Raw genomic sequence first — 14947 nt, forward strand, 5'->3', positions numbered from 1 at the left:
CTCTAGAAGTGGTATTTTTTGGAGAATGCAAGTAATTATTAAAACATTGCAAGTAGTGATGAGCGAGTAGTATTCAATCGAATACCTCGCCGGCATAGGAATGCGTGTATTCGGCCAAACACCAAGGGTTTAAATGCTTCGAATATTCAATGCGTTTAACCCCTTGGTGTTCGGCCGCTTACACGCATTCCTATGCCGGCGAGGTATTCGATCGAATACTACTCGCTCATCACTACTTGCAAGTAGTCTTGATTAAAAATAGGCCACCGTTTCATGCACACTAGTGCATATTTATCTTATTCCGTGGAAATGTACTCCACCCAGTGTTGTAGCCTGGTCCTGGTTTTTTTTCTCTGTAAGACTGAAGTTTTACATTGCGGAAACACAACTTTTTTTTCTACAATTTTTTGAGCCAAGGCCAGGAGGGAATTTAGCAGAAGTATAAGAACTTCCTATATATTTAAGATAAGATAATCCTTTAATAGTCCCACAATGGGGAAATTTCAGTGATACAGTTTCATGGATGGTACAGTAGTATATAACAAGAGAGAAAACATATACAAGCTCATGGCAGATAGAGAAATACTAGGAATCATAGCAATTAAAAAGAAAGAAACAAAGACACACTGCAGGATCATTTAGTTCTCTGTGTGAAGTGATGTTGATAATACAGCCGAATGTGGTTGGAGGACACGAGGAGGGGCACAGCATGTAGCTATAACAGGCAGAAACTTTTTTTTTTTTTTTGCTGAGGTGGGGGACATATGCAGCTATCACGATAACATGTGGTAGTTCCTTGGTAGGTAGTGAGAGCTCATTCTCACAGCTGATAATTCAGTATCTTGCATCTTACCTTTCTTACCTATCTTACTTTTCCTTTTGTAGCCACTCCTGGTTCTGGCTAAATAAAACTGCAACAAAATCTGTAATAAAAGCTGCCCTATCTACAAAAAGGGTGTACCTGTGTATTTTAAAACATAAAGTAGAAAAGTCCTCTAAGATTGGGGCCACACACAGTGAACACACTGCTGAAATCCCTCCGGAAATCCATCAGCAAGCTCCACCAAAAACCGCTGTTTTAAAAACTTTTGTTGCAAAATCACTGCAGTTTTTGGGTAAAATCTGCAGCAGTATTTGTTTGGTGCCATGTTTAAAAACCACAGCACAAATTTGCACTGTGCAATATAGCACATGGATTTTAATAAACGTGTACCTCCATTTATAAAACCAAAGTTCATAACTGAATATTCCAAGTGAGTATAAGATCGTTTGAAATATGTTTTAAGATATATTTCCTGCTCCATTTATTAAAGTTAGTTTTTACTTTTATTGGGAAGAGGAGACAAACCCTTCTAACACTGTTGTATCTTGAAGATGATAAAACTATCTATCTATCTATCTATCTATCTATCTATCTATCTATATGTGTGTGTTGGATGACAACACACATAGGACACATTATACAGGAAGATGTTAAAGGCATGAGACAGTAGTAATGTCCATGAACTTAACAAATGGCAAAAAGGTAACACTTTAGTGTCAATGGCAAAATATAGCAATAAAGCCAATTGAAGCAAATGAATAAAGGCTCATGATTATAAACAGCTATGGGAGTGTCTACAATTAATACTATCTACAGCTGGAGTATATCTGGGGTACTGTGGAGAAGGGGCAAGAGTATCAAGCACAGAGAAAGCCATTGCATTCCTTGAGAAGATCTAGTAGGACTATAGGCAGGAGATGGATTCCATTGCCTAAAACAGGTCCTCTGTAGCAATAGAAGAAGGCTGTGAAGCCAGTAGCCCCAAACCAAAGCCTCAAAAGAACTTCTGAAGGCATTTACAGTGACTATAGATTATATATTCATAGGACAAAGCAGAGTCGACTTTCTCTCAAAAATATTCTGGGATGGTGTGGCCAAAGTTCCACCACCAACAAGCAGGTTTCTTTTTACCTGTACTATTCATTTCTGAAAACTGATTTTATAATTGGAGGTGCGCTTATGGCTTGTGTAATAACTGTTTTGCTATTTCACCCACCTACAGTTCCTTGAGCCTGTAACTGGTACTTACCGCTATTACCATTCACCAACGCACACGGTTCACATGTATCCACCTGAAATGGCTGCCTCTACTGCTCCTTCATCAACTCCGGTTCAGAAAGTTAAACCTCAGGCACATTCAGATGTAGACAAGGAGCAAACGAAGTTGAAGCGATCATATTCTTCACCAGATTTAACCCAGGCTATTAAAGATGAGGAAAAGAAGAAACCAATGCCGATCATCAACCGCGAGAATAAGTAAGTCTACACACATAAAGATATGAGTTATTGACACATAATAGCTACAATAATTTTACACCTAATGTGCTCATGTATACTTTCGTTTCTGTAATTTCCTACTACCGCTATTACAGTATACAGTGAAAGTCCAATGATCATTCAGTGAGACTGTTTTGGGGAAGACATGGCATTTCTTCATTAAATTTCTGTCTAAAATAATGAATTGGTACCTACATTTATGATTTGGTGAGCATATGTTGCCAGGAGTATAAAAGTGATTGCAGGGGACACGTTTGGAAGAGTGAGCAGTTTGGTTACCTAGGTATAGAAGAAAGACAAAAGCATTTTCTGTATCCATGCATATACCACAGCCTGACAATCACCAGTCACTCCCTCCTGTATATATTGGACTTACAATTGCCGTTGCTTAAATAGCTTCTGTTAGTCAAACCACACAATATTTTTGTGGTATTTGGGATAATAAGACCCTTGGAACAGATTATACAGGTGATAGATCCTTTTTAAATGGCAGTAAGCACTGAAGTCTTCAGTTTGCCTACAATAATGCTGAAAGCCTCAGTGTTTTCTGTTACAAGTGGTTAGCTAGTTCGGAGTGTTGCTGTGTAAAATAAAACAATGTGAACAAACTATTGGAACAATTAAGACATTCTGTTTCCTAATAAGGATCTTCATCAGTGTAAGATTCTGAAGTAATTCTATACTTGTGAAGCTATACATTTATGTTATGTTACTTTGAAGATGGGAAAATGCTTGTTTTTAATTTACATAATGATTTGTCTTGTAGACCAACAACTCACACTAAAACCGAGATTACAAAGTTATCTGCATCTAAGATCCGCAGCCTCAATCCTGTCTTTGGAGGTGCAGGCCCGGCTCTTACTGGTCTGAGGAACCTTGGCAATACGTGTTACATGAATTCCATCTTACAGTGTCTCTGTAACACTCCGCATTTGGCAGAGTACTTCCACAAGAACTATTACCAAGCTGATATTAACAGGTAAGAAAGCAAGCAAGTGCACAATTCTTAGTTCATTCTAAGTTCATGTTCTTTTTATTCTCAAAAATTCATGCTTTGTCGGTTTACCACATGGTTTTTAAAGGATACACATTATATAGAAAAGATCCTAGAATATAGATTAGAAATATGAAAACTTATTTTACTAGCTTATTTTTCATGCTGTGTTTAGTTTATGGCATTACAGGGTTTTTCCAGGTCTATAATATTGAACTCCACTTCCTCTTCTCAGTCACATTATGTCCATTGGTCACATGGCCATATTGCATCTCTGTTCCATTCCACTGAATGAGGCTGAGCTGCAATACCAAGCACAATCAGTTATTCAGACGACAGCTATCTTTATAAGTATGGCTTTAGACAGAATAGAAATAATTTCCAAACTTTTTGCTTTCATTGTGTGAGTTTGACAGTGTGGTACATTTGACTCATATGCGTATCTGTTTTGTGTAGATCTAATCTTCTAGGTCACAAAGGAGAAGTGGCTGAAGAGTTTGGCATTGTTATGAAAGCGCTTTGGACAGGTCAATATAAATACATAAGCCCTAAAGACTTCAAGGTAACAATTGGAAAAATCAATGACCAGTTTGCTGGGTACAGTCAACAAGACTCTCAAGAGCTGCTCTTATTCTTAATGGATGGACTCCATGAGGATCTCAATAAGGTAATATGATTTTTCACTCTACAACTTCTTCTTTAAGGGGAGAAAGTGTATTCTTTATTTTGCAAGAATGCTGGATATCTCCTTAGTATACAGCACACTAATGTAAAGAGGTTCCCTTAATAGATTCTAGGTCAAGGTTTAAGCTTTGTCCTGGGCATTTAAAAGGGTTTTTTTTATGTACGTAACAATATTTACATTTTATAGACAATTAAAAGTTAAACATTTTTGCAAAGAAAGGGAGTCTGTCAGCAGCAAAATTGGTATTAGACTAGTAATAGTACCTTGTAAGGCTGTTTCTACACTTTCCAAAGATGCCTTTTTCTATTCGGCATTGCAGTTCCATAAACATCAGCATTTTATTCCCATAACAATTAGCTGAAAGAGGCTTTAGGACGTTTCTTCTCCTGTTGGGATTTTTCTCTCCGCTCCAGATAACTGCAGACAAAATGTGACAAAATAGGAGCTGTCACTCAAGAAATTGGGGAACAGCTGAGCAACAGTTAGGTGTGATTATTTATAGCAGAGAATGAAGCCCCTGCTGACAAACTCCTTTTTAACTTTTTTTTTTTTTTTTTTGCAGAGTTCTGTAACTGTATTAGTGGTGGCAGTCTTTTGTGTTTAGCTTGATCGGTTGCCAATGAATATGACTACAAATGCAGGAAGTTTTTGTAGTTTGTCACTTCTCAGAAACCCATTCAGGTTTTCCTTGTTGTGGCCTGGGTTACCTTGTAGTACATTAACACAGGAACAGACAGGGACTGTGCATGCACAAGGAGATACCCAACCCACAACAAGGAAATCATGAAAAGGAATGCTCTTGCATTCATGGCAACAGATCAAGTTGGAGACAAGCCCTTCTCTTCATTCACAGTGTGAAGAGAGCCCAGCCCATCATCCCTCTATTCTCTGTGAACCTGTCTTGATTTTGAACTACTCTAGTAACAGGGATTGAACAGCAAATTAGATAGGACACAACGTTTAAAGAGCCTTTCAGGCAGAAAACAGCAACATTATATTTCGGTTTAGAATCACATGCTCTATTAAATGACACGAAGTTGTCTGAAAAGTTAGTGACCATTTGGTCATAAGGTGCATCTTTATGCATCTCACTGTGTCTAGTATATGTCATTATTGTGTCTTCACTACTAGTCCAATACCTCCCACTACAGCTTTGTAGCCCTGTTGTTGTTTCTACTGTACAATGCTGCTGAGCATCAATTTAAGAAATGACACACAGACTATAGTGTATCTGGTAAAACCCAAAGGGACAATGGAGCCACCCCAAATTAATTGTGATTGTAGGGGTCTCAGCAGAGGGACTTGCACCACTTATGGCATTTCCTAGACATAACTAAATAAACAGTAAAAATATAGAAAAACCCCTTTTAAGTTGTCGTTGTGAATCCTCTTTAACCTGTTCACAGTACACAGTAGTGATGTGCTAGTCTAGTAAGTCGCTGTAGTGTTATTAACTCCTATATACATTATGGAGGTTGCCCACTTTCACAAATGTGCAGTGAGTAGTATTATGTCCCTCTTACTCTTGGCCCTGATGTATTCTCATGTTAAGTGTCAACCTTTTGTTAGTTCAGTCTTCTCTATAGAGTGTATGGTGTTCTGGTCCTAAACGTGGACACTGGGGACATGTGACCAAACACTTCCACAAACCAGCGAATATATACTAGTTTTCCATGCGCAGTAGGCTAGTTTTGGATGTGCTGGGTCACAAACTCCTCCATCAGTGGCTGTATTTAGGACCAGAGCACCATACAGTGCATGGCGAACACTGTACTGACATGGGGCTTACTTCTTAACAAATGAATACATCAGAGCTAAGCCGCTGGTAACAATATATAACCACATTACTGTCTACCAGCAAAATAACAACACTTGCAGGGCACTTTCATCGGTGTAGTGATACTACTAGTTTATTATGTCGCACATGGAAAAATTCTATTATATATGATATAAATCTCTTATTTTGTTTTACTTTCTATTTTACGTGTCCTTTGATGATCCTTGTAGAGAGTAAGTAAGCAAAAACCATTTGTTTGTGTTTGTAAAGGCGAAGGGATATGTTTTCTCTTTGTACGCTAGACCTGTGTTGTTAGCTGTTACATACAACTAGTATATCCATATTTCGTCCTGTGCAGTATCTGTTGTCTTCCCATTACAATTGAATATTTGCTCTTCACATTATTGTTTTGTTTTTACATCTTCTTTTGACGGTTCTGCAGCCTGCCCATTAAATTGTACCCATACGTCAGTTGGATTCATAGATTTTTTTTTTTTCTTTGTGTTTTTTCTTGCTTTCTAAGATCATGTATTTTCTGTTACTTTTGTGTATGCATAATTAATTAAAACAAAGATCACATTCATTGAAGCTGTCTTGCTAATTGTCTCCATACAACTGCAGAAAGGACCATCCTATACTCTTAGGCATAGGTGGTGGTGTAATAGAATTGATGAATTAAAAGGGTGTTCCCATTGTGTAAAGGTGTGGAGTATTGCTAGGATATTCCATTATGTCATTTTTGGCATAGATTTGACTTCTGTGGGCCTACCAGTTGTTAGAGTGAAAGATATGTAGCACTAAATTCCCTTCAGCCACTCCTGTACAGCAGCCACCAATTGTGCAGGGAACTGCAACTGACCCTGTTCTCTTAACCCCTTAACGACCGGCCCATAGCAAAATTACGTCGGCACTGACAGGTTCTTCCTGACTGCCCTATAGTAAAACTACGTCGGGCAGTCAGGGAAGGATTCCCCGTCAGTGCCAGTGTAATGGGAGAAGATCTTACCTGTATCTGACAGCTAAGACCTGCTCCATAACCCCCACATTGGAGGGGTCTCCGATGTTTTTTTTTTTTAACCTCTTCAGTTCCATGATCAAACATGATCACGGAACTGAAGCGGTTCCGTGATGGTGCCGGTGTTATCGGCACCCCCCCGCAGCGAGATCAGGGGGTGCCGATATGCAAAACATGCAGTCTGGGGTCTGGCCAGTGACCCCAGGCTGCCTGAGCCCCCCGTTACCTGGTTGATCCTGCTGGGTACTAAAGGAAGCCAAGCGATGCCTCTGCATTGCTTGACTTCCTTTTACAGACTGGAGACACATGCAGCCTGTGTCTCCAGCCTGTAACATTGATTTAGAAATGAAATCATTGCTGAATCAAGTGTCCTAAAAAGGACACATAAAAAACTGAAATAAAAAGTGAAAAATAAAGTGTTTGAAAAAAATGAATAAAGTTCTAAAGCCCCAAAAATCCCCTTTCTATAGAAAATGAGTTATGTAAAAAAAAACAAAAAAATAAAAATTTATAAAAACAATACATATTTGGTATCACCGCATCCGTAACAATCTGTACAATAAAACTGAAATAATATTTAATGTACACGGTGAACGTCGGGGAAAAAAAACCCAGAAAAAACCCGCCGGAAATAGTGATTTTTCGCCATCTCACCTTAGAAAATATGTTATAAAAAGTGATCAAAAAGTCATATACACCGACAACAGTACCAATAAAAAGCGCAGGTTGTCCTGCAAAAAATAAACCCTCAACCAACAATGTCAACCGAAAAATAAAATTGTTACGCCTCTCAGAAGATGGCGATGCAAAAATAACAGATTTATGTCTCCAAATGTGTTTTTGTTCTGCAGAATTAGTATCGCATAAAAAAATATGAATGAGGTATCGCCGTAATCGTACCGACCCGCAGAATAAAGGTTACATGTTACTTATACTGTACGCTGCATGGTGTAAAATTTAAAAGGTAAAATGCAATGCCAGAATTGATTTTATTTTTTTTAAATCCAGCAAAAAAAGAGTTAAAATGTATTCAATAAATTGTAGGCACCCAAAAATGGTGTCACTACAAAATACATCACATCCCGCAAACAACAAGCCCTTATATAGCCACGTCACCAGAAAAATAAAGAAAATATAGCATCTAGTAATGTGAAGACAAAAAAAAAACAAAATCGCCAAATTATTAGAATAGAACTGGCTGCGGCTGGAAGGGAATATATAAGCTGTGCGAGCGTATATCAGGGGACACCCCAGATTTAGAGCTTATGAGGGAAAAGACACCAGAAGTGACCCCCCAGAGTGATTCCACCAATCATAGGAGCTACTGGGACATAGTAGGGAATTTGGTGTCTGCAATGTCCTCCGCACCGCTTATATATTCCCTCTTTGCCATCCGCTGTGCAGTCACGTCTGGGCTACTAATACTCACTACACTACTAATACTCACTACACCCCCTGATAAATTCTTTAAGGGGTGCAGTTTTCAAAATGGGTTCACTCCTTTGGGGAATCCACTTTTCTGGTACCTTACAGGCTCTACAAACATGACATAGCGTTCAGATACCAAACATCTGAATCTGTACTACAAAAGACGCATAGCGCTCCTTCCCTTGCTGTGCGCCCAAACTGCAGTTTATGACACATGTATGACACTGGTGTACCCGGGATAACGTACGTAATGTCATATGTGGGTATAAACTGATATTGGGGCACAGCCGGACACAGAAGGGAAGAAGGGTTATTGGGTTTTTGGAGCACAGACAGTTTGGTTTTTGGAAGCCATGACACTTTTGCAGAGCTGAAACCCCAGTAAAGCGGAATCCCCTGATATGTGACCTTATTTTGGAAACTACACCCCTGAAGGATTTCTCCAGGGGTACACAGAGCATTTTTAACCCCAAAGTGTTGCTATAACTTATTATCCATAAATGAATACGAAGCTGATTGTGAGAGGTGAAAATGACCATTTTTCCAGGAATACGTCATTTCAATGCATAATATATTGTGCACGACTTGTATCAGAGATGAACGCTCTAAAAGCTGTTGTGCCCGGGATACCCGCTTACCAGTTTTTGGAGTGTGTATCTCTGCTGACATAAGTTGGGCACAACATATCGGGCACTAAAATGGGGAATCTCTGGAAAAATTTCATTTTTAACTTCTTATTATCAACTGCGCATTCATTTCTGGAAACTAAATAAATGCAACTTGGGTTAAAAACGCTCGCTACACCACTTGATAAATCCCATCAGTGGGCTAGTGTACAAAATGGCGTCACATGTCTGCGGGTTCCACTTTATTGGCAATTCAGGGGCTTTGCAAAAGTGACCTCCAAAAACCAAACTGTGCTCCAAAAACCAAAATAGCGCTCCTTCCCTTCTGTGCCCAGCTATGCCCAAACAGCCGATTCTACCCACATATGGCATTAAGTCCATTATCCAGGGTACACCAGTGTCATACATGTGGGCATACAGTGCCATTTGGGTACACAGCAGGGCTTCAGATGTGAAGGAGCGATATGTGCTTTTGAAGTGCAGATTTAGATTGTTGATGTTTGCATGTCACATTTGCAGAGACCCTAAAATTGCCCCTACAAAATGGGGTCACTTCTTGGGGAATTTCAGTTTACGGGCATCTCCAGGGCTCTGCAAAAACAACATGGCGCCCAGAAAGTCCCTCTAACTCTGTACCCCAAAAGCTAAAAAGCGCAGTGCACCTTCCCTTCTGAGCCCTGCTGTGTGCCCAAGCAGCAGTTTACACCCACATATATAATTTCTTGCCCCTCGGGATGGCCCCTTAATAATTTTAGGAGTGCAGGTCTCTGACAACACAAAGTGGGTGCAACGTATTGGGCACCAAAATGGCAGATTTCTTTCAAAATTTCAATTTTCATTTTGTACATAATTTTTGGGAAGAATTTTTAGGCTCAAAATGATAATACTCCTTGATACATTCCTTGACAGGTGTAGTTTCTAAAATGGGGTCACATTTCAGGGGTTTCCATTGTATTGATACTTTAGGGGCTCAGCAAATGTGACATGGTACCTGAAAACTATTCAAGCAAAATCCACCCTCCAAAACCCAAATAGCGCTCTTTCCATTCTGAGCCCCACCATGTACCCATACAGCAGATTATGGCCACATATGGGGTATTGCCATGTTCAGGAGAAATTGTTTAACAAACTGTGGGGGGCTTTTTCTCTTTTAACCCCTTGTGAAAATGAAAACTTTGGGGATAAAGGGACATTTTAGTAATTTTTAACTTTTACACATCCCAAAGTTAGTAAAATCTGTGAAACGGCTACAGGGTCAAAATACTCACTATACCCGTCAATGAATACCTTAAGGGGTCTAATGTATAAAATGGGGTCATTTATGGGGGTTTTCAATTGTTTTGGTAACTCAAATCTTGTTTGTGCAATGGGCCTAAAATATCTGCAAGCAAAATTTGTGTCTTGAAATCCAGTTGGTGCTCCCATCTTTTTGGGCCCTACTGTGCGTCCATACATAGGATTAAGGCCACAAAGTGTACATTTTTGAACACTGGAGAAATGAGGTCATCTATTTTGGGGTGTTTTTCTTCATTTTCATGCCTTGTGTGCAAAAAAACTGCCTTTAAAATGACTCTTTTGAGTAAAAAATATGAGAATTTTTTTGTTTGACGCAAATTCTTTTAAAACCTATGGGGTGATATATTTTGGGGTGTGTTTCTTCTTATTGATCTGTTGTGTGTAAAAAAAAAAACAAAAAAAAAACTGGCTTTAAAATGACACATATTTGAAGAAAATGAGAATGTAATTTTTTTTCATCATTTGTAATAATTCTTGCAAAACAATATTTGTTTGATCAAAATTTTTAGTATACCCCTCAAATAATACCTGAAGGGGTCTAGTTTTACAAATTGGGTCATTTAATGGGAGGTTCTGTCATTATGCCACCTATTCCTGTCTGCAAACATAGCTTGGTACAGGAAAAAAAAATCATATATACAAAATTTGCTTATAAACTTGATCAACTTGTAAATTGTCTAAATTACTCAAATATGCTAAAATTATTTCAAATATGCTTGAAACACAAAAGGAACATTTGGAAGTATATAACTACTAACTTTATTGCCCTGTATTATTGTGCATATGTGAGATATTGCAGCTGAAAATGGAAAACATTGAAAAATGTTCAAAATTCTCAGCATTTCTGAGTTTTTAAATAAATTTACACAAGTTATATCAGTCTAATTTTACCTTCTCAGTAAAGTACAACATGTCACGAAAAAAACAATATCAGAATCGCTTGGATGCAATATACTGTTACAGAATTATTCACTGATAAAGTCACACAGGGAAGATTTCTAAAATTTGGCTTGGACATTAAGGTCTAAAACAGGCTGGGGTTAAAGAGTTTGTGAGCAGAAATTGGTTGTAAATCGAATTCCAGTACCATGTAGAGGACATTCTACAGTTTCCAAATATGCCTCAGTTTTTCAGCTTTTAAACCCAATTTTCATGTTTATTTTTATGCAAATGTCTTATGTCTTAGCTAGTCTGGGTTTTGGTCTCACCTCTAAGATCCCAGGCAAAGCTTTTCTCCCTCATTTGATTGTGAATTAAATGGCAATTTAAATGAAAATGAGGTCCTAAAGTGGAATAACAGAGGCATATTTGGATTTGCATCAGGTTTGGAAGCGTAATTCTTGTCACTTTGTTGCCAGTAGTTCCTGTAGTAAGAGTGTTGGCGTACTGCTAAGAAGTGCCGTTACTGATGTGTCAGCAATTGGATCCCAAGCACTAGTTCCATATTACCATGGTCACAATTGCGTAGAAGAAAAGCTTTAAATATATTATAAGTGCAGTAAACCGGTCATGTGCTTGTGCAAACAACATATAATAATGAGAAGTCCAGCATCTGTAGTAACAAATAAAAGCATCTTCTTTATTTGGCAACTTGTAGGTAAAAATCCAGAAATGGCTGTCTATTTAAATATGCAAGTGGACTGCTGCTATGTCTTTATGCCAGTATCTGGAATTTATCTACATGTTGCTAAGAGCGGGTTCACACCTGCGCCCGGTCTCCGCTTTGTGGGTTTCTGTCTTCTGCCCGAGAAACTGGACAGGAGACTGAAACCCGACAGTCAGTGTCCGCCCATGAGTGTCTTCTGGTCTCTACGGCGATACCGGGTTTTTTTTGTTTGTTTGTTTGTTTTTTTAACCGGACACAAAGTCCCGCATGTCCGACTTTGTGTCCGGTTAAAAAAAAAATGGTCTCGCCACGGAGAGGCAGAAGAAGCTCATTGGAGGACACTTTGCAAACTCATTCAAGTGAATGAGTTTGAAAACTGACTGCCGGTTTCCGTCTCCTGTCCAGTTTCTCGGGCAGAAGATGGAAACCTGCAAAGCGGAGACCCGCCCTAAGGGTTCTTTTATACAGTGTTGCTGATATTGAATGTTTTTCTTAATAAATTAAAGGTAATTATATTACTGTTGACTTGTTTTTGTTTGTAGAGCTTCATAAACAAATCCCCAAAATGAAAGACTTAATAAAGGAGTTTCCCACAAAAGCACGTTATCCCTTATTTCTAGAATAGGGGATAAATTGCAGTCGCCCACTGATCAGGAGAATGGGGTTCTTTTGTCCCATGATATGAATGGAGCAGTGGTTGGGTAGTGCACACACCAATCTGTTCATTTTAGTAGTACTACTGCTGATACCCGAGCTGGGAAGTTTGGCCATCGCCCTCACCCCCATAGAAATGAATGAAGCTGTGTGCACGCTGTCCAACCACTGCTCTTATTCAGGAAGAAGGACAAAAGTGCCCCGGTCCCCTTATCAGTGGGGATCTGAGTGATCAAACCACACTGTTATTCCCTATCCTATGGATAGGTGATGACTTTCTTTATGGGAAAACCCCTTTATATACCATTTGGTATATGTACAGCGCTGCAGAATATGATGGCGCTATACAAGTAAACATGTTAAATAAATAAGGTGGCTTATTTTGACACTTAACAGGTAATATGTTGTATTTAAGTTTACATTCCATTACTAGACCATCCATCCTCACTTGTTCGAACAACTGTGTGTGTGAAAAAACAAATAGGAACTTCTCATTATTTCTAGAAATGTATATGTCCCTATAAGGCTAGGTTCACACCTGCGCTGAATCTCCACTGGGGGATTCCGTTCCCCGTTTTGCTTTAAAAATGCGAAAGCGGTGCTTTTCTCCACATTTTTTGGCCTTTTCGGGCGGAAACCCGCCGGACTCCATTGCAGTCTATGGGGTCCGCAGGTTTCCACTGGTAACCACTTTTTTAAGCGGATTAGGTTTCCTTTCGGGGGGATCCCAAGCGAATCCCTGAACACAGGTTTGAACCTAGCATCAGGCTGGAATTGCATGTAGTGAATTTTCATAATGGAAAAATCCAATGTGGGAAATTATTACCAGTTATTGCTATGGGAGTAAAGATTTCCCAACTCATATATGGAGTGTTTAATTTTTCTGCACTGTAATGTCTGTACTGTAGATTAGATTAAATTGAATCTCTAAAATACCAAATTTAGGATTTAGTAATTTAAAATTTTGTTCTGAAATCCTTAGCACATACACTACAAAATCTTTCACAGTAATTCAGCAGCAAAAACATTAGCAGGATTTAAAGGGGTTGTGCAAAAGTTACAGATTTTTCTTTCCCCAGGAGGCTGGGGAAGGTGGGAAAAAAAATGCTTGCCTTTCCCCGGTGTCTGAGGCCGCTGTCTGGTCCAACGGCACCCCAGGGCTTATTCTGGCAGAAGTCCTCGCCACGTGTGACCAATGAAGCCAATCGGCAGCCTAGGGCAAGGAACCAGGATGTCACATGCGACATCTCAGGTCCTGGCCTTAAGCAGCTGACCTCAGCGGTCACATATAGCAAGTACTTCTGCTGGAACAAGACCTGAGGGTGCTGTTGGACCAGACAGCGGCCTGGGGCATCGGCATGCCAGGGACAGTTTAGTGTTTTTTGTTTTGTTTTTTTTTCACCTTTCCCAGCCTCCAGGAAGAAAAATCTGTAATTCCTGGACAACCCCTTTAAGCTTGGGATTGTACCATATTTGTACACATCATCAATCTAGCCTTATAAACGTTAATTTTATGCCATGTACTGTAAACCAAGCCATATATGTTTGTATATTTATATTTACTTCTGAGCTAGTTACATGTCATGGTCATAACCACTATAGCGATTCAGTACCAGTGCATGAATAACGAGTGACTGACAAGTAAATGGATTTCTGTGGTTTTTTTCAGGCTGACAACAGGAAAAGACATAAGGAAGAAAACAATGATCACCTAAATGACTCACAGGCTGCCGATATAGCTTGGATAAAACACAAGCAGCTCAATGAATCGATTATAGTTGCACTCTTCCAAGGCCAGTTCAAGTCAACTGTGCAGTGTCTTACTTGCCACAAAAAATCTCGAACATTTGAAGCTTTCATGTACTTGTCCCTTCCACTACCATCATCAAGCAAATGTTCTCTTCAGGTACTTACCCGAAGCCAGTTTTGCTCCTTTTCTTAGAATCCGTTAATAAAGTGTATTAAAATATTTATGAATAAATATAAATGATAGAATCAGTTCTGTCTGTTGTCAGCAAAATCTGGCACTGCAATCCAGTTCTGCTGCTTTTAATAGATCTTCTACGGCAGTTAGGAAAACAAGACAAGGAATACAGAATGGATAGAAAGTGAATTTCGGTGCCGGATTTCATGGAAACCTGTTAAAATCCATTAACAAAGTATATTACATATTTATTAATATCACAAATGCTATCAGAAAATGAAAAGTTGTTTGAAAGTTTATGCCTTAAAGGGAGTCTGTCACCCATCCCAAGCAAATTCAACAATTCACTTTCATAGATTTGGACAGAAACAACTTTGAAGTGATATACAGGTAGTCCTCGGGTTACGACATTTCGTGGTTACAACTAGAGATGAGCGAGTAGGTCCTTGCTAGTCGGGAGTGCTGGCAGCTTGCATTTATGCGGGAGCTGACTTTTTCTCATAGGAATGCATTGGCCAGCGTTGATTGGCCAGTGTACAGCATTCGGCCAATCAACGCTGGTTCTTTCGGAGGCTCGTCTGTGAGGAGGCGGAGTCTAAAATCGGACCACAATAGAGACTGC

General features: G+C 39.2%; 1 protein-coding gene across 1 annotated transcript in view; it reads left to right on the plus strand.

Annotated features, from left to right (window-relative positions):
• The window catches only part of USP8 (ubiquitin specific peptidase 8), a 38955-nt gene that overhangs the window by 17550 nt on the left and 6458 nt on the right, over nt 1–14947 (plus strand). Inside the window, exons 14-17 of the mRNA XM_075273344.1 lie at nt 2046–2299; nt 3087–3299; nt 3771–3981; nt 14071–14307. Coding sequence (XP_075129445.1) covers nt 2046–2299; nt 3087–3299; nt 3771–3981; nt 14071–14307 — 915 coding nt within the window. The remainder of the gene's footprint in view (nt 1–2045; nt 2300–3086; nt 3300–3770; nt 3982–14070; nt 14308–14947) is intronic.

This window comes from Leptodactylus fuscus, chromosome 5 (genome assembly GCF_031893055.1).
Source record: "Leptodactylus fuscus isolate aLepFus1 chromosome 5, aLepFus1.hap2, whole genome shotgun sequence".
NCBI classification, from domain to species: Eukaryota; Metazoa; Chordata; class Amphibia; order Anura; family Leptodactylidae; genus Leptodactylus; species Leptodactylus fuscus.